This window comes from Apis cerana, linkage group LG10, assembly GCF_029169275.1.
Source record: "Apis cerana isolate GH-2021 linkage group LG10, AcerK_1.0, whole genome shotgun sequence".
In the NCBI taxonomy this organism is placed as follows: Eukaryota; Metazoa; Arthropoda; class Insecta; order Hymenoptera; family Apidae; genus Apis; species Apis cerana.
The window spans coordinates 4,820,035-4,846,615 of NC_083861.1; the positions used below are offsets into that span (position 1 = coordinate 4,820,035).

General features: G+C 32.8%; 3 protein-coding genes and 1 long non-coding RNA gene across 11 annotated transcripts in view; 3 read left to right on the forward strand and 1 right to left on the reverse strand.

The window, feature by feature from the left end:
• Positions 1-18,820, reverse strand: part of LOC107995705 (uncharacterized) — a 34,867-nt gene extending 16,047 nt beyond the window's left edge. For 2 of the 5 annotated variants that reach the window (XR_009831569.1, XR_009831570.1), the window contains exons 1-2: positions 10,280-18,820; positions 9,723-9,901 (exon numbers count right to left, since the gene is read on the reverse strand). This is a non-coding gene — a long non-coding RNA (uncharacterized LOC107995705). The remainder of the gene's footprint in view (positions 1-9,722; positions 9,902-10,279) is intronic. The other 3 variants (XR_009831568.1, XR_009831567.1, XR_009831566.1) reach the window with 2 other exon arrangements.
• LOC107995703 (uncharacterized) lies at positions 370-3,148 on the forward strand. The gene is given in 5 exon segments (XM_017053351.3): positions 370-488; positions 490-636; positions 854-979; positions 1,292-1,703; positions 2,147-3,148. Coding segments are annotated over 5 exon segments (1,290 nt in total). The 5' UTR covers positions 370-384; the 3' UTR covers positions 2,648-3,148.
• Positions 5,679-9,903, forward strand: LOC107995704 (uncharacterized). The gene is made up of 4 exons (XM_017053353.3): positions 5,679-6,023; positions 6,348-6,504; positions 6,602-6,809; positions 7,534-9,903. The coding sequence occupies exons 1-4, from the start codon at positions 6,020-6,022 to the stop codon at positions 7,747-7,749; spliced, it is 585 nt and encodes a 194-aa protein (XP_016908842.1). The 5' UTR covers positions 5,679-6,019; the 3' UTR covers positions 7,750-9,903.
• A 2,317-nt stretch (positions 18,821-21,137) lies between the features above and the next one.
• LOC107995697 (uncharacterized) overlaps positions 21,138-26,581 on the forward strand; it is a 100,726-nt gene continuing 95,282 nt past the window's right edge. For 3 of the 4 annotated variants that reach the window (XM_062080824.1, XM_062080825.1, XM_062080827.1), the window contains exon 1: positions 21,138-22,116. In XM_062080824.1, coding sequence (XP_061936808.1) covers positions 22,033-22,116 — 84 coding nt within the window. In that variant the 5' untranslated portion in view covers positions 21,138-22,032. The remainder of the gene's footprint in view (positions 22,117-26,581) is intronic. The other variant, XM_062080828.1, reaches the window with a different exon arrangement.

Below are 26,581 nucleotides of genomic sequence, written 5' to 3' on the forward strand. Positions count from 1 at the left end.
ATAAAAATTCAATTTTCTAGTAATTATTTTATAATTCTGATAGTTTCAGCAATGATCTCAAGGCCACCATTCATCGTTCGATTCCAACTTCGAGCATCTCGTAACGGTGTGTTATAATTTGCCAAACAGATTAGACGGATTTTGTCAAGTCTCGTTGTTTCGTCTCATTAGCACCGTCACCCGTACGGCCAATGTTTTGTCGTTGAACGAATTATTGAACATCCAAAAATGAAAGCGAAAAACAATTCCTACACAATTCTTAAAAAAATATATAAAATATTTGACAATCCATTCGAATTTCTGTCTCGAAATTTGCACGATTTTTTTTCAGATTAAAAAGAGAAGAAAATTGTAAACGATATTAAATAGCGGCAACAGGTAAAAATGGAGTTGGACAATAAATTAGCAACGAGTGGTTCGAGAGATACAGTTACGAGTCTATATAGAAGACACGAGGCGAAGTTCCTCGATCATTCATCTTTGGATATCGAAGAAGATGATACGCGCATTAATTTCAGTACTTTTAGCAAGTCTGTCGATCCACTCGGTCTTGCCTCAAGTGATATCATATGCGAAAGTGTCGAGGAACGGTCAAGAGGACGTGGACACGAGGAACGATGATCCGTGGATCGTCAGGTTAGATCATTGATCGTTTTGGAAGACAACGAAGAACGTTTGGTTTAACGCGTTCTATCATTTTCGTAAAGTTGATAACAATTATGATTGGATAATTTTTAAAAAGACATAGTGAATTCAAATTTTTAAGGTATATTCCAAATACAAAAGTAACCTAATTTCAATTAGATTAATAATTAGATAAATTTTGTTTTTCTTCCGGTTTGTTGTAACGAAGTAATGGAACGCAAAGCGAATCGAGGAGTATCAAGAACATAGCTATCACTATGTCACCTGTATACATCTCACCGAAAATTCAAAATCTAAAAAATGGCGAAGCAGTTAATTATCCCTCTGTTGGAAGGTAAGAAAGATTTACGTTTAAAATTAAAGAGAAAGAGAGAGACAAATTATATTTAAAATTTTGTTGTAATTTTTAAATTCTATTTAAAGATTTCAATCGAAGATTTAATTATTTACAATCAGATATTAAAGAATGCATCACGATATAAAAAATTAAAAATAAATAATCAAAAGAATGTAAACGTATCATGTATCTTTTTCATATTTTGATTTAATATTTCTTTTACGTTTTAACAATTCATTTGAATTCTTCATCAACTCTCACGATACTCATAGACAATTTATTTTATACGAAATATTAATTTATAATTAGATACACAACATTGGACCATGAATTATTAGGACAATTGAACACAAAGAACACGAAGAAACAGATTCAGGACAGATATCATCCATCACCGCTTAGCTTCAAAAACAAGGAGCCATCGAACGATATGAAGGAAAACTCGAAACCTGCCAATCGTCCAAATAGCCCACCAAGTGGCCCACCAAGTGGCCCACCAAGTGGCCCACCAAGCGGTCCACCAAGCGGTCCACCAACTGGCCCATCATCTTCGAGCATGTTCGACTTTTCTAAGCCAACGTTTTCAGAGAGCTACGACTATAAACCACCAGATTACTTAAGCAGTAAGCCGATTTCGAAACCGCCAGATTACCTCGGCGACAAGCCGATCTCGAAGCCAATGTCGATGGACGACTACGCAGATTCTGAGATAAGTGACAAGGTACATTCTTCGAACATCAAAATATTCTACTTTGCTCTTGAAATTCAATACATGCATCCTTTTCCCTCTCTCTCTTCGACTACTTTGTATACATTATTGGGAAATTAATTGAATAAACCTTGAAATTGATGGATGATGCTAAGAAGTGACAGTAAAGAGGGATAAGATATTCGAGTTGAAGTATGTATACGATTTCGATCTCGTGCACGACAAAGTATAACTCGAATAATTCAAATACAAATTATTGAATTAAAAATTCATCGGGTTATCAAATCCTCATCGTATTATCAATTCTTTTTTCAATAATCTAAAGAAAAATTCACCCTTACCAGATTTTTAATCATCCACACATACACTACCAAGCTTCAAATATCCATCATACCGTAATTAAAATTCCAAGCCGATCAATCTCAGTTCAAACTCGCGCAAATGGTCGTTTTCAGCCACCAGATTCCTACAAACCGGATTCCTACATGGCGTCCCACGATTCCGACTACTCCGATTATCAACCGGACACGTCTTACAACAATGATTCACCGAAACCGATCGAGTATTCCGGCCATTTGGATCATCCGCCATACGACGACCACCATTCTTACGGCCCCCATCATCACGACTTCCATCACGAGGTGATCTACGATCACATACCCGAGCAGCCGGAAATGAACGATCAGAGGCTCGACAAGAGGCCATACTCTTATTACTACATAGGCAAGAAACTTTGGTACATTCCGCTGTATTTCAGCATCTACTTCATCATATACATCGCTGCTCTGGTATTGAAAAGCATCGCAAGACACAAGATCACGTTCCCCGCGCATTTGGCCGATGCTGTGAATCACGATCACGGCAGATCGTACAACGATTTCAGCTGGTGGGATTTCGCGGGCGAAGCGTTGCAGAGTGTCGAGAGCTTTGCCGAGAAGTATGGAAAAGTTTTTTAGACTGATTTCTAATGATTTGAATGAGTTGCAGCGGAGGATTGATTTTGACGAGTCAGTTTTAATGTATATTTGGAAATGAGTATCATTTGATCGCGAGTTATATTAGATTGTGTAAGGAATTATTATTACTTTTGAACATATTACACGATCCAATGTTATGATATCGATGAATGTTTCGATGGTATCATATATACGCAAATCGCTCGCAATAGTAAATTAAGTTCGTGGAATTCTAATTCTATTTTGACAACATACCGAATCCACGGTTTGTTTGTAACTTTATAAATAATATAAATAAGGTATACGTATTACAGTACCAGCAATAATTTTGTACGTGTAAATATTATGAGTTTTTGTAAATATTTAATGTAATATTTAAATAAATAGCCATTCATAAATATATATATATACGAAGTAACTATAATGGAAACGAAAATTTATGCCAATTCTTTACTACGTTATGTATCCTTCAAAAAAGAAAATTTGTTTAAACGATAAAAATTTTGCTTCCATCAATAACTTTTCTTCATAATCTTAAATATATATTTCCTTACATGCATACACTAGACAGAAGAATGAAATTGCTATAATCCCATAATTTCAAAAGAAACTACTCTAATAAAAATTTATTCAAATTACTACTCTATTACTATTCTTTTCTACTCTATTCTTTATCCTCATTTGGGGAAATCAAATATACAAACCTGATCTTCAATAACGAATAAAATTTAATTTATCTTAAATAATAATGGCGGCTGCGATCATTTGGCGCGCGATCGATTCCTAAATTCCTGAGAAACAAGCGTATTCGGTTATGACTGCTTCTTACAATCGCGCGACCAGTGGTGGCGCAAGTTTTTGGCGGGATAACGAGCCGGAATTTGTCAGTATCGGCGAAATCGAAAGAATTACTGGAAACGGCACGAGAATTCTAATGGTCTCGCATTCCTATTGACCAATTACGCCCTTTCGATTCATCCCTGCTTTCATTCCACGTATGATTCCGTGATTTCGTACATGGAATACGAATCATCATCCTTTCATATCACACTTTCGCGAATTTTATATATATACGCTGCATTTTTCATACAATGAGAACACGCGAATATTCATTTTCGTTCAATCAAGAGAAAGAAAGAAATGTAAAAAGAATGGATCGTCTCGAATGAATCCATGCTTTAAGCTTGTTTTAGATTTATTTATTTTATTTATTTTTTCTCGAACGATATATGATAATTTTCATCTTGTTTAACATTCTATTTTCATTAGAAGAAACGAGAATTTCTCTATCTATTATTACACAGATGAATAAAGCTAAAATACTATTCTGAAAATAAACTAAATATAATATATAATAATTCTATCTTAATAAAATCCAATTTTACCAAAATACCAAAAACATCTGTTCAATTATTTTAACAATTACAAAAACGAAATATCTCAAATCAATCAATTTAACTTTAGTATTAATATTAGTATTAATTCTAGTATTGAGTACGTATACTATAGTGAGATTTAATCCTCATACTAACATCCTCATACTAACTAACAGTTTTCGAAACAGGGATTAAATACAAAATTTTACAAGTATTAAGATAACTGGTTAGAGCAAATGCGTTCAAACGAGCATAAGACGCAAAAGTCGAGCATCAAGTAAAACCATCTGTCGCAATTATCGCTGGTTTAGAGTATTGTTTCAACGGGACTCGCTTAAGAACTTGCTAATCGCCTCACCTAATAACTGTACGAGGATGCACGCAGTCTAACTGACCCAAAAATAGTGCTTTCTTTGCCTAGATATTATCCACGAACAGGCACGATGATATCAAAATTTCCATTCTTCCTGAAACAATTCCGTACGCACCTTTCACGGTTTAAATAATGATCGCAACAAGAAACGGTTAAACGCTCAAATTGACGCTAAAATGACAAAAATCCAAACCGTGGATCATACTGCTATGCTGTTATCATACTTTTACGTAAATCAATATGATATAGTTGGAAAGAAATTGGATGTGAGAATGGAAATTGTTGAATTCGATATCGATATTGATAATGGATTCACGAATGATTTATGATTATGTAAATTTTAATAATACGATATTTGAATTAACGATTGAGTTTTCTTTTATGTTTATAAGATTATTTAATATTAATCTTAGTTTTAAATATATTAGAAGATTTCTAAAACTTGGGATTCTAGTAAAATTAAATTAAAAAATATATATGTAGTCCGAAAAATCTAAAGTGTTTATTAACAGTGCTCTTTCAATAAATGTTTATTCTATTCGAGTTTTATTTACTTATAAATATAACATTTATAATTGGATACATTCAACTTCATTTTACACCTGTACGTAAATTTATCAAGATCAAAAAAATCCGTTAAATTAATATTCTCATATGTGCACTAAACAGTTTTCTTAAGGCGTCTATGTATATCTGATTGAATAATTATTACGCAGCTCACCTTTTTATTTATTATATTTGGTTTTTGATTTTATTTTGTTTAAAAAAATTTGGCTGCTTTTATTTTAAAACAAAAACAAACACAATATATTAGCATTTTTAACGAATCATCGAAAATTTCAATAATTCTATTAAGACAGCCAAATATGGAACATCGATTTTTAACAAAATCATTACGAGACAAGAGAAATTTCATCACCACTTTGAACTCAATTAATCACCATAGTCGACCATGAAATCGACAAAAACGCTATACAAACACATCATCCGCCCACTCTAAATTAACTCCTTCATCCCAACCAACAAATCTCAACCGTACACCTCATCGATTTAACGATTTTATTAAAAAACCAAACATAACGTGAATTACTTTTCAACGACACGATAATGGAACCGTCTGGGTGAACACGATCGAAGACACGATCTCTAATCTCAAAACCGAATTTTGTCTGAAATCTTTCTAGACGACGACACGAGGACGCGTAAGAGTAAGTATGTAACAATTAGGGCTTTTTAGCGCTGCATACTGGATTTGCTTAACGTTTCTCGTGATACAGTTACCGGTAACCGAACAGTATGTTTAAACTGGATCCACGAATCCTTCAGTCTCTCCTTAGATTTTATCAAAGACGGTTCACTCGACCGATCCGATTCGGTGTTCACCGTTGACAACTTTGAAAACGTGGACGAAAACTTCGAAAAAGAGACGCGTTTCGATGAACCCGCGGCCATCGAGAAATGAATCGTATCGGCCGGTGAATCGTTTTCGTTTCCATGAATCGGTAAGAGCAAATAGAAGAGCAGTGCGCGTATGGACACGTGTTCACGAATGAGAGGAACAAGACGTGGTAGTTTTCGAGCGATCGAGGATTTCTTGGAAACAAGTGAAGAGCAATTGAAATTATGGGTAGATAATTTTTCGATATTGGGAATTATTTTATTCTTCGAAGATCTGAATAAAAATAGGTTTCGTGGTTTCTGAAATGAATTGATTCGATTTTGGGAATTTTTATTTTTTCGTGCGCGAATTTTGAGCTCTTCAAAATAAAATACCTGGAAATGGATTTCGATTTTTGGAATAAGTTTTTCAAATAGTTTTGTAATGTAATGTTGAAAATTTTGATTCGATTTTTATTTGTTGAGCTGTGTATTAACCCGGCTAAAATATGATAGCTAAATAAAAAATGGAGAAATGTTATTTTTGAATGATTCAAAATCTTCTACATTTCAGATAGAGTACAAACAAATTTAGTGTGTCACTATTTTCTGCTACTTGTTTTCGTTTCTCATGTAACAAGTGAACCGACTTTCGACGAGATTGATATACTTCCGGAATCCAATAAATATGACGACACATCTGCAATTGGCACTGCTGTTCAAACATACAGGTTTTGACATTGAAGAATTGTTTCCTATTCAAACTTAAAATAAAAATTACTTGACATCGTTAAATTAATGATATGAATATTTTTCTCTTTGATTTAGAAATCCGAAAATGTATCGACGCGGTTACCAGGAGGATCGTGGATCAATGTATCAGGATAACCATGATGACCATCATGATGATGATCATCATGCCATGAAAGAGGAAGAACCCGATATGAAATCTATGAGAGCGAAAGTCGATTATTGGAGTGGTTATTATGATTTTTTGATAAACGAAGGAAGTTACAAATTTTGGGCTGTATTTCAAGTAAGTTTCGATGAATTTCAAATATGATATTCTATGAAAAAGGATAAAATATCATATATCTAATATCAGGATATATTTAAAACATTTTTGAACAATGTTTAACACTAGATACTTATTGGAAAATAATCTCTTATTTGATATTGCAAGAATTAAAATAAAATGCATAAACATAGTTCGAATATTTTAAAATTCCAGAGAAAAATATTTTCATCTAAGTAATAACTATAAACACGTAATAATATAATTTCAGTTGAATAAAGAGAAACGTGAAAATAGCTAACAACAGTTAGATGCAAAACCGCAAAAACGTGCCAACCATAAAAAATGCATTATTATAGAATAAACACTTATAGAATAGTGCATTCTCCCTATGCTATCCTATCACTTCCTATTTGCGTGTGGTTTCTGATGGTTCGTGTCGAGTTTAAACGAGATTAAGATCAAAAAGTATTCTCAAAAGAAAGTAAGATGTTTATTAAGAAATTTTATTAAATATTTTTCTAAAATTATAAAAAAAAATTCTTTGAGAATTCTTTTCGAGCATTTTTTAAAGCATCTAATGTTCATTCGATTTTTCATTTCCACACGAAGAATTTCCTAAGAAATCTTATTATTAAAATAACATTTGATGTTAGATCATTGATAATAAAAAAGAATTGATCGTGAAACGATCGTGAGATAAAAATTTTTCTTTATTGATAATTAAACGTGAACTTTTCAACAGCTTGCCACCGCAGCTCTCCTCATCTACAGCGGTTTCGCAGCGCTTTATTACGCCAAGGTTAATCCTCCAACAATAGACGATGAATTCGACGATATTTTACGTCGACGACGAAGACGAAGAGCATTGTCCATCTCTCCACGAGATAAATCATTTTGCGGTTTGGACAGTGCTACATATCAAAGGATAATCGACGCGATTGCTAGAAAAATTCACTGACAATGAAGAGTTTGTCAATGAACTTTCTCTCGGTAAAAATTTATGTAACGATTACTTACGATAATTTTGACAAATTTAATCGAAATAATTATTCGGGAAGAAAATTCGAGAAAAAAAGATTCATTACAATCGAAAGATTAATTATAATTAATGATCTTTTTCTTGTTCAATTTGGAAAACATGTAATGTCTGCTCTATTACACAATGCATATTTCCGATTATATTTATAATTAATTTATAACGATTATAAATTATGTTATAACTTGTATATATATAACAATTATATGTATCATATTATTAATGCAGTTGTATACATTACATTTCTGTGCATGAATATTCTACTTAAAATAGTAAATGCTAACAGAGATGAGAGATGTTTCTTATAAAAATAATGTATACGTGAAATATTTATTTTTTAATTCATCCATCATCCCTATTAATTTTTTTAGATTTAATATCGATTCTTTGATTCCCCTCTTTCACTTAAATTAAATTCGAAAAAGTCAGATGAACATAAAATAAGTCACTACTGTAATATGAACTAATTATTCATCTATAATTATAAATATAAAATATATTTTTCTACTCTACAATCTACGAAAAATATATTCTAAAATTTATATGATTTTCTATAATGTTTAACCAATAATTGATATGAACATACTAATCAATTGCCAATTAGATATCAATGACTGTCAAACGGCTTTTAAATTGTATCGATTAATTCTTAAATTTTTTTATTAAATCATTATTGTAAGTTATTATTACGAATAAATTCATAGTATATATATTACGCGAATTTATTATTGAAAAACGACGAAGAAGGATTTCTCGGAAAAGCAAAAAGGATAGGGGAGAATTTTGCAGGGCGAGTGTCCACGCGCTGGTATGAACCATCCTTTGCTAAATGTATGCGCGAAAGGATCAAAACGTAATAAAAATCCCTCGAAAAAATGTCGACCGATAAATCAGCGGTGGCTGGCTATGCACGCCTGTGTCTATACGAGTTTTATATGTGAACACGTATAAGCGCGATACGCGTGGTTCAACCTCGAAGGCAAATTTTCTTGTCGAACAGCGCAACGTAAACGAAAGATTCTTGAGAAGGATCATTTTGGAGGAACAGGAGCGTAAGATGGATTTTATCCTATCAATTTTTATTTTTTATTATTAGGAGTGTTGTATGGTAAATGATAAATATAAGTTTTAATAGGAGATGGTAAATAAGAATATAAAAATAATATATTTATCTTTTAGATTAAGTAATACTTTTTTATTTTATAACTCAAACTTACCAATTAATTAAAATAACCAATTAATAAAGTTGGTAAATAAATAATTACTTACTAACTACTAGGAAGAATACTAGTAAGAAATGTTACTAGTAGAAGTATCAATTTGGATAAAATTGATAGCTTGTTTTGTATTGCAATAAAAGAAAAATAGTGTTTAAATTTATTGAAATAAACGAAAATAACTCACATGTGCTACTGTGCTATTATAATGTGAGTTATAAAAATTTTAGTATAATTATAATTGTATAATAATAAATGGAATAGTACTCCTTGAAATAAAGAAAAGAAAAAAGAAAAATAAATAAGCATTGGAATAAATATGCTATAACAGAAATTGACTGAAATTAATGAACTATCATATTATTCAATGAAAAAGTACTAAACTTGCAATCGTCAAAGTATTTCAAGATATATTATATTAACTATCTAGCAAGAAATTATTTTATTATTAATTAAATTAATTTTAGTATTAACTATCTCAAAACAATCATGACAAGATTGTGTATGAATATCTTTATAGCATTTCTTACATTATATTTCATTATTTTATACAATATACTACAATATACTTATACTTTCTCTTGTATATTATATAGCAATTAAGTTTATAAACAATTCCATTAAAAAAACATGATGTACTCTTTTCTTTTTGAAATGTTCTTAGATTATTCAACTTACAATAGACAAGTCATTTGATTTTAACGCCTCTTCTTCTCTCCCTGAAGTAAATCAATTACATGAGAAAACTGGTTAAGTACATTCTTTGATGGATCTTCGTTAAGTGGAAATTCTTGTACACAAACGTTACATCTACGTAAATATAACGAAGATCGGAAGAGGGATTCAGTATCTGGATTCTGAAATATTAAGTATACCAGATTGTTTCTAATATTTATAGAATAGAAATTATAAAAACAATTCTTATGCTGTCTCATTTTTTTGCTTCAAATTAACCTTTATGTTTACAGCTTTTGTGTTTTGTGTATCTCAATTTCCCTAATACTTTTCTATTTTCGATAACTAATTTTTTACATAAACTTTTAATATTATAATAAAAATCGATCTAAAACTATCCAAAATATAAGAATTTAAAAAATTATTAAACAAAATTTATACAGAAAATATAGAAATAAATATTCGAATATCCAGTTGTTAACATATAGGTTAAATTGTTCGACTTCGATATATTAACACTTAACTAATAAATAACATAATATATATTCAATTCAATTTACTTGAATATAATTCCAATCTCGAATTTGCATTAAGATAACTCAATTTAATGCAAAATTTAAACTTTATCAAATTAAAATCAACTAATTCACCAAGAAACAAACTTTTCGTGCACTGAAAACCTTTTCGTATCCTGAACGATCACGTGATCGGAGCCACAAGAAAGCCCTCTCGTGGTCAAGAATGGAATACATTAATCGCGACGGTCACCGAACCCTATCCCCAGTTTCGATCTGCGCTCGCAATTAGAAATTGAGTTATATTTCTTGCGCTTGTCGTTGAATAAATATCGATCGATCGTGGACGCATTCGTCGTGCAGAAAATATATTATAAATGTCCAGCGATCGATCGCGAATATTTTAATCGGAAAGATAGAGGAGAAGGGTCCGGTACGGCCCTGCAAAAATCACCCACCCAGCGTGTTCACTAACGCATTCCACCACGTAGCCAGCTGCAAGGGGTATACCTAAGGCAAAAGTACAAGCACCAAGGCTTTGTGTTCGCCGTTATTCGAATAAACGAATGAAGGAAATTTTATTCGATTTTTATTCTATTTTTTTTTTTTTTGTTATTCGTTGTTATTCAAATTTTTATTATTTTATACATTAATTTTGAATGAAACATTTGAAACGATAATTTATATAAAATAATTATTTTAAATATTGGTGACACGCGTTTCGAATGAATCAAAAGAATTTGAAGCAAGATGAATTAATTGGAAAAATGATAAACTCGAAGAATTGATTATTTGAGCACGTAATATTTCGGAATAAGAATGATAAAAAAAAATAAATGCAGTAAATTTTCTACTCATATTAAATGGAATATTCTTTAGATTCGTTGCATATTATAATTAACGAAAAATCATAAGCAACAACAAACGTGGACCATCAAATTTATTCGTTTCTTTCATTTTCAAATTTCGCAAATGACGAATAAATTCACTATTCAAAGATAACAGACGATTTTAATTTATTCCTTGCACAAAGTGGCTCGACGCAGATGCTCGCCCATCTCCAAGAATCTCGAACGGGAAGAGCGAAAGAGGGTTGAGCTCCTCCTCCCCTTTTTTATTCCCCTTTTTCCATCTTTTATTTTGCGAATAAAAATTTTTCAAATAAATCTCCGGCCGCGAGGGTAAACGGTAGGGCATAAAAATCGCATAAAAACTGTTATTTACAGCGGTGTGCATCAACGAGCGTCGATAATTCTCGCGTGTACCGAACTCTCTCGACACGGAGAGAGAGATGATACGCGATGATAATGGCGTTGCACGGCGAAACGCGAAATCGAGCTGAGATAGCGAGCGGCCCAAAGGCGATCGTGGTCATTAACCGGACTCCATTTTGCGGAAAAGATTGCTGATCGACGAGTATCCTCCAAATTTTGAAATTTAGCCACATACGACAATTAATTCAACAATTGATTAACAAATGATCAAAGATGTTGACAGCATAAGAATTCGCGTTTTAAAATAAAAGTTTTTTCGTAAATGGAAGTTATGTAAAATGCTATTTTCTTTTTTTAAGTTAACAAATTATATTTGCGTATTTAATGTATCGTGAACTTTGATACATTTGATACGTGGATTTTTCAATAATTATTTTTAATTTCAGATAAAGAATATGGTTGATATATAAATGATGATTCTACATTAAATTTTATGATACAAGAAATTAAATCGTTACTGAATTTGATATGAAAATATTTATGCACTGATGAAAATGTACATGTGGATATTCTAAATGATCGCCAAAGTTGAAATTACATGACTGAACACGGTAGCAAAGAAAAGATTGGTTGCAGATAAATCTTCGACACGTACGAAAAAAAAATTTTCTTACACCTGAACACATTCTGGATATTTATGAGGTAATTAAAAAGATTTTTAGTATTCAACCATAAATTCTTTAGTGTAAAAAAGAAAATTTTTGTTCGGAATTATACAAAAATGCACGACCAAAAACAACTTTTCAAATACTCTAAATAAATTTTTGATAAAATGGAGGAATTTTTTTATCCTACTATTTTTTTTAATATTAAAATATTCTCTAAGATGGCAAAATTTGATATATTCATTCTTTTTCAATTTTACAACATTTCAAAAATTTGTTCGTCTTTGAAAAATTACAATATTCAATAAACCATTATTATATATATACATATATAAATAGTATATCAATATTTTTATTTTTTTCAACCATATTTTATTGCATATTAAACCAAATAAATAATTGTTACGACAAAAATTTTAAATACTCGCGTTATTATTAAAACAAAACAGAAAAATTCACGATTGATTAATATATAATCAACAAACGAATTATCTTATGTTTAAAATTATTAAATACGATTTATGAATAAGAATGTGCCTCAATTTTTATAAAATATATATAGTATATCAGATTTTGCCATCTGATCGCAAATTTACCAGCAATTAAATTTATTTAACCAAGCTATCCAAGGGAATAATAATCGAACAGAAAAAAATGGAAGAACGTCAAGTTGCGAGGCAGGAAGCGACTTTTAATATTCCAGATAAATCTCCAACGCGCGCGAGAGGTTGGGGGCGATCAAGGGGCCCCGAAATAGGGGCCCGCGGATAAAAACAGTAATTTATGATGCAATGCTTGGCGGCGATCGATAATTCTCGCGTTACGAATGCAAGCAGAGCGAAAGCCAGCTCGTGCAACTTCTCTCTGCCATCACCGCCCTCTATTTTGCTACCATCCTTCCTTTAAATGCGCTTTCACACAGGATATTTTATTGTCTCACAACAATTTCATCTAAAAACCTATCGTTTATATTTGGAGAAAAATTTCTTTGTCTGAACTCTGAAGGAAATTTTATTTCTGTTTGTAGACAAGTTTTTTAAACGCTCGACGATTGTATGATTCTACATTTGATTGTCTAACTATAAAAAAAAAAAAAATAGAAAAAAAATAGAATGCTTAATTGTCAAAAGATTTCCATTATTTTCGAGATCAACTGCATCTAATCATTTTCACAATAAAATAAAATTAAACGAGTTCTCTTGCATAACAAATCTCTTAATAAAAACGCAATTTATTTCACAATTCGAATCATTCTTATTTTATATCCTATCCTCGAAATTGCAAAATTATAAATAAAGAAAAAAGTGTATAATTTAAAACTTTAAATTCAACATCGATTAGTTGGCAAATCGTTACGCTAGAGGGCACTAAATGTATCATGAAACCTTCTTGAGTAAAACAATCTCCTGAGAATAACCAGTGTGAAACCGCTGTAACCCCTTTACTCCCTCTCCCTCCCTCCCTTTTATAGTTAATGATAATAATAATGAGGATGTCGGGAAGCAGGGATGGACTCGAACAGGGCGGAGACGTACCAAGAAATGCGCTCGAAAGAGCGCACACACAGCCACCGCGCAAAAAAGAATTCATTATGACATAGGTGGAGGATATCTATCAAGGGGAGGAGGGCTTTATCTCGATGGGCTCGTTTAACAGGGAAGAGTATCGAAGATAAAAATGTTATTTACGGCGGCCCTGTTGCAACAGAGTGAATAATCGTGAATGCATATGCGGCGGTGCACGGCCCCCTCGAAACGATTCGACGATTTTAAAAGACAAATTGAGGGGTGGCCACGAGGTTGGCATAAATATGACGGCACAATGTAGAGAAAAATGATAACGCGACATTTTTGCCCGTGGAGCTTACGTGTTTTAAAGATGTGTTTATCTTTTATGTTGTTAAATGTGTGTGTGTGCATGAGAAGGTAGCAAAATTGCAATAAATTCGAGGTTGCAAGCGTGAAAGCGATTTTTCATACGGATACGTTGTGGTTGGTAAAGGGAAGAAATTTATATTAATCAGTGGGTAGGTGATTTTTCAAAGATTCAGTGAAGTGATGGATGATGATTTGTCCAAGTTTGAGAGATTAGTGGAAAATTGATATATTTGGACAGGTGTTGAAGTTACTTTTTTATTTTTGGATTCGTTTCTCATCGTGACATATTGTTGGTAATAATTATTCGAATAAATAATCATTGAGAGGAATTTAAAAGAGATGATATTTAAGCAGAGAAGTTGCAAGAGATTTTTATGGAATTCTTTTAACATCTGAATATAAATCTTGAGAAATTCAGTTTATTGAATCTCTTAAATACTTTTATTTTATTATCTATTATTTATTATCTAAATACATATAATTTATCCATTTTACGTGAAATAAATTGTTATTAGAATAATTGTGTAAAATAAATAACTTCTCAAAAATTCATTAAATATCTACACTTGTTCCTCACTTGTTCTTATAATTACAGAAAGCCTCTAGAAATCTCTATCAATTTTTAAAAAACTTGTTCACATTTGGACGCACTCGATTAACTTGTTCTCAATTTATTTTATTAATTATTATTCGGCTCCTCTCACAATTTTAATTATCATCGGTGCCAATAAACGAGAAAAAAAGCTTTCCACAAAAGTTGCAAGGATGAATTACCTTCATCCAGTTGAAAAGATGCAAACGTTGCCCTTCCTCGGCTTTCTTAATGAAGAGCAAAATATCGTTATATCGAACAGCTGGCAGAAAATTCATTTGCCAGTGACGATGCAAGAAAAGATCCATGCAAGACGTAAAAATTTATTATTCGTCGGACCTACGTGAGGGTCATTTATACGAAGTGTATGATTTATCGACGCGTTTCGATGCGTTCTGAATGAGCATCCGATACGCTGAACGACTTTTTGGCCCCTATCCAAAGGGACTGCAAGACCCCGTGATTTGTGTGGCCATTCCGTGATTGTAATGCAGAATCCTCGATTAATTTCTTTCTGTTAGCTGTTCAAACATCCGATCAGAAAAAAAAAGAATCACCAGCCACCGAGTACGAGCTTTCCTTTTCTTTTTTTTATTCTTTTTCCTTTTTTCTTCTTTTTAAGCATCGTTATAAATGTATCAACGAAAGTGTATCTCAAAGTTATCCGAAGTGGTGCTTTTTTGGGATGTACGAAAAATATTGGAAATAATTATCGATGATTTATTTTACGAGATGATGGCACAGGTAGTTACGGATAATAGGTAAGATATGATATGAGGTAAAATTGTTTCCCTTGTTTGAGTAATTCGATATGATAATTTAAAAGATATTGTTTGAATTATTTTATGAATATTTTTCAATACAATATTTTCTGTATCACTTTTCTGTGCAATGATTATTATTCTGAAATCATAAAAAATTATAATTGCATTTTGCTTAGCGATTTTGATTATTAATCGCTCAAATTTCTTCACTTATTTCAAATCAAAATCAATATCAAGATTGTCTCAAATTCTATTATTTTTTTTTGTCTTTAATTTTTCATTTAAAATTATTCTATTTCCTTATTCGAATAAAAAGTATCCAACCATAATATTCTAATTCTCCATTATTCTTCTCGTAGTTAACGTTGTAATAAAATTCCATAATACTCATAAATTTTTTAACCGGAAATATTGTACACTCATCAAATACCAAACTCTTCAACGACACTTCCAAGGAAAACACGGATCGCGTGAACCCTTCGTCTTCGGCTTCGTCACAAATAAGTACCATTCCTGGGTGCATAGAGAAATGGCACATCGAAGAAGCTAGTCGTACCGGTTGCCGTGGCTAGTTCGAGCTTTATTATCCAGCCGCGGCACTTAAGCCTTTAATTGGCAAGAAAGGAAAATTACAATGTACAGACAGCGGCGTACGAAGCTTGGGGGTCCCGAATGGCGATCGTGATCGACTATAGGGAGACACCAGTTGCCTCGAGAGATTCGATTCAGAAGTTAAGAATTTAGATACACGACCGAACAAAATATTTTAATGATTGATAATACGTAATTTTGTCTCGAGTAACGATATTTTTAAAAATTATATCTGAATTTTTCAATCATTTCCTCTACATCGATATTTAGAATGTTTATACCAATTATTGTGCCCACTGCTTTCAAAGTTTTTGTTAAAATAAACATTTTTATATCTAACTATGTACCTGTACGGCGTAATAATATAAGCAAATTTTTGAAAATGATTTTAATTATCGAAAAAAAAAATTATTTTAATTATAAAATATATAAACCACAAATTCGAACAAAAATTATTTTCTAAATTAAAAAAAGACAAAAAAGTTTCAGGCTTTTAATCCTAAATGAATTAATAATCGATTAAAATTTATTTAAAAAAATCGATCGTCTTCGATTTCATTTGCAACTCACGTCATTCACGAAAAAAAAAAAAAGTAAGCGCAATAATCGGTAACAAATACCCTAATTCCCTTCCGTTTCATCTTCGAAACTCGGTGATCGCTCACCCGTAATTACCGCCTCTCGGCTTCGTTCCGAAATCCTTTTTACGAGGCGAAATCATTTTTCCCCTCTTTACGCGTCCATCGTTTTTCTACCGACCCCTATCCACGCACACGACGTCCGCCGCGCGTTCTTATCCGCGTCTCCTCCACCTTTCCGTCTTCCTTCCCAATTATATACACCGTGTTTCTCGTTTATTTACTAAGTTCTAAGCGTGCCGACTCTCGGTACGACGGAACGCGCCCGCTCGAATTCCGCCTGGCATTCTGACCCGTTTTTCCCGCCATAATGCCCACCGGGCCCCACTTTTGTTCCCTTAGGATACGCGGCCCGAGGTATTTCGTTGTTATTTAACCCGCAACGTGTGCGCCTCGTTTCGTTACTGTAAAACAATGAACGAGGCATATTCGTGGCGAGTACGAGGAACGGAGCTGTGTATCTTCTAATGACTGCATCTTTTTTTTTTTTAATTTTATTCCGTTTAATGTAGAGCTAATGTAGAGGAGAAGGAGAGTGATTAAAATAGGTGGGATGATATTGGTGAACTCGAGAAAATAAAATATACTGGAAGATTTGAGAAAAAAAATGAGGGAAGATCAGTAATTTGTAAAAATGTACTATTAATAAATTGTTTTTTTTCTAGTAAAGTTTATTGCTTTATATATTGAATGGAATCGTAACGAAAAAGTGAAGATGAAAATTTTCTGAATCAGGGACAAGAAAGATCGAAGCATCCGTGAATCGAGGAAGCGGAAAACTGGCACTTGAAACATACGATTATCAATCGTTGTTCAAAGTACCAGTAATCAGCATAACGATATTTGAACAGGATGCATTCACAAGAATAATAAAATAACCATGAAAAAGTAGATGCTTGCAAAAATCATCCTCCTCACCGCCATATTTTTTTGCACACATCTCGATTCCATCTTCACGTAAATGCAATTCAACGAAATAATCAGAGGCTGAATGTATCAAGCTCGTTATCGCGAATCTTTTTAGGATGTAGCAATAATTATTTCCTAACGACGACACGCACACGCGCCATCAAGTTAGGGGGGCTTCCTTTTTGCTACCACCTTCCTTTCTAGTATAAGTAATATTTTCTCTCTCTTTCTCTCTCTTTTTATCCAACAAGAATGAAACTAATAGCTAAGAACGATCTCGAAGGATTTATGAGAGAGGTTCATTGTTGTACCGTTAGGTTTGAGTTAAAGGTAAAATAAGGGAGGGAAGAAATTTCGCGCGAAAGATTGAAACGCGACGTATATAACAAGGATGACAATATAATTTGTCTAGAGAGATTTTTATTTGTCCAGAAAATTAAACAGTAGATTTGTCTAGGAAAGAATTGCGAAGTAAAAGCTACGAAGTGAATTTTACACCCCGAGAAAACTCTAGACAAAGACTTTTGCTCTCGAGAACAAGTTATCGAGAATAAGTAACGTTTTCTCTTTCGTATCGCGTAACATTACGTTCCATCACATTATGGCCGTAACAATACGCATCACGATATCGCGTGCACGTGTAATATTTTCATTCAGTATCGAAAGCGCGAGTCACCGATCACGTTACGCTTTTATTCTGATTTAAACGCGTATCGTATGCATAATTTACGCTGCAAAAGAAATTTCACAACGCTATTTAGAAATCGAAGGTTAAGCGACCAAGGTCTGGGAAACACTGGCTCACGAGGAAGCACGTGATACATATAAGCAGTCGTAATTTATATTTGCTCGCCTTTTTGTGTGAAAATATTTGAGGAAATATTTAAGGGAAATGGATCCTTTAACGAAATACGCGTTGCTGTTAATTGGACGATCATTATGCGAATAATGATGATGCTGGGATGAGGCGCAGAAAATAATTTGTACGATGGAACGAAAAATGAAATAAGGATATTGTAAGATCGAATCGAGATTAAAATAATAAAGAATTCTAGATATTTTTTGATTAATATTATATTCTAAATAAGAAACGAAAATAAAAAGGTGAAGAAAGTAGATACTAAACTATTTGTACGATATAATAACTTTTGTTTGTAATTATTACGATAATTATTTCTTCTATCGAATTTGGAATAATTTCAAACAAGCCAATTATGTCTTTTGACATAATCTCCTGCCAAAAAAATATAAAAAAAGAATGAAAAATAAAAAGAGTCACTCATCGATCTCTATCATCCTCGAACGACAAATTCCATCACGTAACGAAACAATAAAACCAGATAGATCGTAAATAAGAAAAAGATAGATTACCTTGGTCCAAATGCACACACAGTTGACTCACAGCTCGGAGTTATCGATTCGCGAACAAGGTCTATGCAGATCCGTGGTAAAATGCTCGACAATCTTCGCGGTAACGATCTTAATCACCGTGTACACGTAAACGTTCTAAATCTGGCACGCACCGGTATCGAAGAACGAGCGTTACACGCCTCGTGATCGCGTTTCCTCCCTGTGGGAAAGTCAACTCGCGAATGAAGCCACGATTCACCGATCTCTCGACATTCTTTCCATCGTAATATGTTCTAATGTTTACATTCGTATCAGGCTTCCGTTTAAATCCGTTTCCAATCCGTTTTGTTTTCTTACACGTATACGTAGAGATAAGAAAATATTTAGAGCCAATGTTTTCCAAACATTATTATACCTTAATCGGTTTACAATTATTCAACGTTTCTATCCATTACGTGTACACAATCTATTTGAAGATGACACTTGAATGAAAATATTACGATTCTAAGTGAATTTTGTATCGAGAATCGTACATATTCATTCACGGATTGTTGATATATTTGCACAGTATCGATTTACAATTTTTATTCAATAAATATTACGATAATTAATGTGCATAGTTTTCATAGCTGGAATCGAATCGATTCCAAAAGCGAATGCGATCACGATACGGGTATAATCATTGTCAAATTATTCGTAATTTATCACGAGTTCCTTTGGTAACGTAATAAATCAGAGCGACGATAACATTTTTACTCTCTGATTTATCTTGGTCTCATTAATTTTTCCGCAGAACGGTCATTTTATGGCAGCGTTCAAAAGGAATTAAACCCTTTATTTTTCTTTTGTCAAAATACCTAAAAGATTTTAACTAACGCAAGGAGGGCAACGTACTCTTAATGTCCAGCGTGAGAAATTTCGCGAGTGGAAAATTTGTTACCGTTAACGATATCACATAGTCGAAACGATGGCACGTTTCATTAAGGGTCGAATAACGAGTATCATTAACTTGCGTTTCGAGTAACGTTACTCGACGTTTATAATGCGAAGGATTTTGCAGCAAACGGTAGAGAAATTATAGTAACCTAGTGTTTCGATCGTTGTTGAATACAATGAACGAGATCCTGGACCTGGAAATCTACGAATAGTGGTAGTTATCCAGGTACAGTTACTTGCCTCTTTTGAATTTTATTAATCAACCAGTAGCACCGATTATTATTGTATCGCGTAATCCACTTCTATTATATGTATATTATACGTATGTACGATCTGACGTCAAACGATAATTGCAATTAGAGCAGAATATTTATATTAGAATCAGAGGAATTGGCTTCGTTCACTCGAAGCTTGAATTTTAAAAGGGTCGTTTGATTTAACAAACGAAGAATTTTAATAAGATATTTTCTTTCTTCTAAATTGAACTGGAATGAAAAATTAAAAAGCAAAATTTGTTCACTATTTAAAAAAATAATCGTGCAATTTTGATTTTTTTCACTTAATCCGCAGATTTAAATAGAATATAAATTTAAATTTTCGATAAATATTTCATAAATATTTGTTTCATTCCTCGAGCATAATAATCCATGAATATTTAAATATTGTATGTACTTTCTTGCACATCATGTGCAGATTTTTTTATCATTCAAATAAATATCCACGATCTACTCGTCGCAAACCAAATATCCGTAACGTTCGAACCTCTTCAAGCCAGGAATTTCAACGCTCGAGAGACACGTCACGTGCGCGCATTGAAATCACCGATCTCTACGTACATACTACATATATATACATATATATATATCGAAGTCTTCGCGTAACCACGAACATCGACATCGAGACGCTATTTTCTCATTACACGGGACGTCGAACTAAACACTATCGCGGAATCTCTTGCTATTTTTTCGCGGATAATCGGTCGATTCTCGTCGCAAACATGGCAAAGAAATCGGAACAAATTGCCACGCAGACCGTGAGGCACGAACCCGCCAGACTCTCGAACCGCGAGGGAACTAACGAAGATGGAACGAAGAAAGGAGAGGAATAAAGAGAAGGAAACGAAGAAAAGAACCTTCCAAGAAGAAGAAGAGGAGGAGGAGGAGGAGGAGGAAGAGGAATGGGTAGAGGCAGCGATGAAAATTAAGGGAAGAAAAGTGGTAGCCGAGTTTGGTTCCCACGAGAACCCGCCAAAAAGCGAAGGCAGCGTGAAGGCAAGCTTAACCGACAAAGCTGACCAGTCTCAGCTTAAAGAAGCAGTCGAATAAGCGCACGAACGGCAAGGATGAAGATGAAGAACGGCGGTGCGTGAAGATCCCTTACTGTCAGTCGGTGGTCAACCGTCTCGGAGAAAGGACGTGGTGCCGCGTGCTTTCTGCCTCGTCTCTCGATTCTCTCTCACAGAAACCGCTATCCATCAGTTTCTACGTACAACTTATCACTCTTTTTTATCGTATACGAGCGATGAGCGTTATATGAAGTTGATAACATTCGTATAGAATAATCAGATCGAAAATTGGTGATTTTTCCGATCGAAATTCGGAAATTGTTTGATAGTTGAATAATCTTGAATGGGAAATTGTTATTTAATTGATCGATTGTAAAGAGGAATCGAAGTGTCGTTCGAGGAATAAGAGAAGTTCGAATATTAAGTAATATCGGAATATTTTAAGATAAAGTGAAATTTGGAACGTATGAAAATGAGATTAAAAATGATTCGAGTTCATTTGAAACCGGTACGAAAAGAATGAACTGGTTTTTTATGGCTTGCTCTCTATCCGAAAGATAGAAAGGGAATAAAAAGGGAATAAAGAAGAAATTCGTTTCGTATGAATATATATTGGGAACTGTGCTTAACGGGACCGTTCTGGACAGTGAAAAAAATCGTGCTCACCGTAACCTTGAATACCTTGGTGGTAACGTGAAAATATCGTGGGTCTATGCTCGATAGAAAGGATCTCGAACCCGAGTGAAGGCGTGTCGTCTCGGACGAAATATATTTCGTGTCTATTTCTGAAACAATCGGTGTGTAATCGTTTTCGAGCGGAAACGGAGGGGAAAAAAGGAACTGTAAAGCTCAACAATGAACACGTCTCGAAACGTTTGAGACAGCGTCGATACGATCCTATTGTCTGGAATACGAACGTGAGCGAAAAAAAGAGGAGCAAGAAATCGGTGGTGAAGGAGAAGAGGAATCGATGAAAGATGGCTTCTATGTGTGGAAGTAGCAAGAGTTACCCGGCTATAAACACCGGCAGTTACTACAGGCCGGCCGCTTATCCTTATCAGGTGAGTGATAAAATTCGAAAGTACCATGTAAATTTATTAGGTTATTGTTGCAATGCATTTACAAATCCGTACAATTGTTCGAGATTTAATTATGTATTAATAATAATTAACGTGTTGAACACGTGGAAAAGACTGGAACGATCGAAATCAAATAATTAAATTCTTTGAAGATTGTCGATTAGGCGAAAAATAATATTAAAATTCCTATATCTATAATTTTAGAGATAAAGACTCGAAATATTGAATAACATAATGTCCAGAAATTTTTACATGAAATACATGAAACAAATATTAATCAAAAGAAGAAGAAAAAAAGATTAAATATTAGAATTTGGAGTTATTAAAATTCAAAATTCTACCGAAGAGATTAAAATATAATAAACACACAAACATTATCGCAATTGTTAGTCTCCTCTCCGGATATTCGAATGCCTACACTTCGGCTCCGTTATGAATCCTTACCGGAAATAGTTCTGACGTGCTTCGCGGTGAACGCATTAGGTTTACGAAGAAAGAACGAGACTGCATCTATTAAGAAAAAATCCGTTTCATGAGCATCGTGCGTTGCACGAGTAAAATTTGATGAATAATTCAGCATTCGATTCTTTAATTTATTATTAAGTTCGAGTAATTGAGAAAGGAAAATTAAAACTATCAAATAAAATATTACACCTGTAATATTCGATAGCCAATCCATTTTCCAGGTGGAGTAATCGGAAATTATATTTTTTCTGATGAATAATTATATAAACACGGATGTAAAAGACAATCGTTATAATTTGAAAAATATGACAAATGGAAATGATAAAAAATGGAAATATTATTCGACAACGTAATAAGAAGGCAACGGAAAAAATATTTTTTCATCGACGATGATTGTTTTATGATCACATAATGTGTTTAAATATATACGTGTATTACGTAAAAAGATGAATTATTTTTATGCAATTGTTAACACGTTTTTTGTGTTAGTTAATTAGATAAATTTTTTATTAATTTTTTTAAGATTTTGTATTAATTATTCGAAAAATGGAGAGTTTTTATATTTTGTATTTTGTATTCTTTTTTTTTCGTTATATGACGGAAACTAATCTTTTATTTTTTTTTTTTTTTTTACATAAGTAATTCTTTGTCATAACGATTAACACTATAAATCTAAATCATCGAAGCAATTATTTTTCGAAGTTGTTAGGATAATTATCCACGATATTATCGTATCTACGTTCAATCGCATGAATTTACAAAAATTTTTTAATTTTTCATTTATTTGTGAAGTTTTGTTTCATTCATAACATGGAATAATTATTTCTTTTTACAAAAGAATTAATTATTCATATAATTAGAAAATAATACAAATAAATATATATATATATATATATATATATATATATATATATACATTCTATGCATTAATAAAAAATAATTGCTAAAAAATTTGAACCTGAAATAAGAACCAGAACGTTCAGTACAAAAGTAATCGATTTAGCATGGAATGACCCACATGCAGCGACCGCGAATACCAAATGACAAGAAGAGCGACAAAAAATAACGGAGTAAAAACCGTTCTCACCCAAGTTTCATGAAACTCGTTAAAAATTTCTCGATACTTGTACCACGTTCCAGCGTTTCCCGTTATTAACCAGCGAAACAAAACAAAAGGTGTGTGCTTTCCAGCGATGGAGAGCAACGAAAGTGAGAAAACGGAAGAAAACCTTCTTCTCGAAAGATAAGATTCGAGCTGATAGTAGACTTAACGAGAAGGAATGCTTTCAATGTCAGTCGTACGCCTCGTAGAGAATATTTAACATTGGAGAACAAAGAACAATAGGATAAATTTTTAGAAACTTTTGTTTTTTTCTAAAATCTGAGAATAAGGGTCGTTTTTACTTATGGATGATAATTGTGCAGTAATTTACGTTGACTGAAAATAATAATAATTTTTTTTTGGTGGTATTATATGTGGTATTATATGTAGAAGAGTTGCGTACGTAAAATATAAATTTAATCGTTCCTCAAGATCGTTATTCGCGAAGTTTATGTAAGTTGAATGTAAATTGTTACAATGTATTTTAGTTTCAAGATTACGCGAAGGAAATATGATAATTCGATTAACGTTGATTTTATTTGAAGTATTTTAATATGATAAGAAGTATAAACTATTTTGAACCTCAGTGAATCTCGTTAATATTCAGATATCACAATATATGAGAGATTATTGGTTTATACGTTTGTTTATAATAATTTTTTAAATTATTGATTGTTTTTTAATGTATCTTCATATTTAATAGAAATAAAAAATGTATTCATTTATTGCATAATAATTTATATTCACTATAATAAGTTGTTGTATTTGATATTATCTCTCGTGTACAATATTCGTAAATAACATAATTTATGTAATTTTTTCCACTATTTACTAAAATAAAATTTATTTTTCTATCAACTGACTGTCTCAATATATTAAAAAAATGATCGATTCAATAATAAAGAAATATCGTACACGTAGAATAATAATCTCTCACACATCGCTACGTTCAAAAAATTAACACGAGTCATTGTATAAATAAAGCATAGTCATCAAAGACTACTACTTCAAACTACAATAGAGAATCTGAAATCTCCGCAAACAATCCTTCTAAACCTTCGAGTCCACGTCAAACAATCCTCGTAAGAAGAAGCTTTTTAAATTTTTTTTTTTCAATAGGGAGAGAAATAATTACGCGACACACGTTCCTCGTCCCCACGGAATGGCGCTTTAAAATTATACAATCGAGCATTGTCCTTGTTACGCGTTACAACAACCTCCTTACTCGAAATTCCACCATCTTGGTGGTCCAGGGAACAAGATCCTCCACGTTTCTTTCGATAGACGTAATTAGATGCGTCGCCGACTGTTGCCATAAAACAATATGAAACGGAGGGACCACACAGTACATGCTCAACCTCTGCTGCATCGCGAGAACCTTGGCCTTGTCTTGTATGAAAGCGTTACATAAGTTCGCCTCGCTCGCGTGAAGATGATGATCCGCCATTCTTCGGCTTTCTTCTGTCTCGAAGCGTCTCTTTCCTTTTCTATTCGATTTAGCGATGGGACCGAGTCGCAAATAGAGATTTTAATTCATAACTATCTTTTCAAGATCGGTCGAATCATAGTGTGAGACTATAAAAAAGTATTTCGATAGAATCGAACATTGATCGAATAAATTCGAAATTTTATTAGAAACATCGATTTCCTTCGTTATTTCTGAATACATTATTGTAATTCTCATGATTGAATTGTTGTGTAACGAACGGCTCTGTTCATCTTCTAAAATAATATTACTTCTCTCTAATATTCTTTCATCGAATTTGATCCAGATTTATGAATATACGTATGGTACTCGATCCCATCACTAGTTTCGACACGCCTTACCTTGCAACTTTGAAACCTTCGTCTATCCCATGACCACATTGACTCTTGTGAACTGCTATTGCAAGGATTTTGAAATATGAACGCATTCAAAGAGTAAGAACATTGGTGTGCAAGAAGACGAATATTTATGCATCCTTACACGTTAGGAAAAATATCATAAAGATATTAAAGTTTCAATTTTCATTTCATTTCTTCACCTTTTAATCCTTTCTTTTGTCATTAATTTTAATTTTTTTCTTAATCGTACGTATTATAAATTGATATATTTCAAAATCAATAAGTATTTAAAATCATGATTACAAAATAATTTAATAATCCTAATTTAATAATCCGCAATTCGACAAGCATGCCTAATAACGTAAATCGTTCCTATTAATATGATTCTTGAATTACGACCGATAAACGTCAAGATAAATGTGTATTTATTCGCTGTAATTCGCTGATAAAGATCCATGCCCGCAACCGTTTCCACTAGAAATTAATTCATCACGAAGTGAATGCGAATTAACACGCGACAGGATGTGAAATTAGTGTGACTTTACATTGTTTTTCCATGATCACGTCAATCTGAAACTATGCATTATTCCACCATTCGGTTCACTTATCCTCCCAGGGATATTCCGTTAAAATAACAGGGTACGAACAACTTAACATTATGTAATTAAAATCTGCAATGCAATTAAGATTTTACCAGGCATCAAGATGAAGCATGGCTTTTCTGCGTGTCATCCCGGTCAAAGACTTGCGTATCTTGTCTTGCTATGTCCGTTGACCCTCGAACAACAGAAACACCATTGTTTCGATGCATTCTCTTTTTCAACCAAGTCTTTTGTAAACACTGTAAAAACTTCTAGAGGATTATTTTCTTTTTCTGGGATTTTTTTTTGTGAATCTACAAGATTGTTTAACAAAGTGTGTATAATTGGATACATTTATATACAATAGGAAACGAGAATTTAGAATAAATTTATTTAAATAAATAAATGATGATTGGATCCAATCTTTTTCCATTAATCAAGAACGTCTCGAATCAATTTCTAAATAACTAAAAAA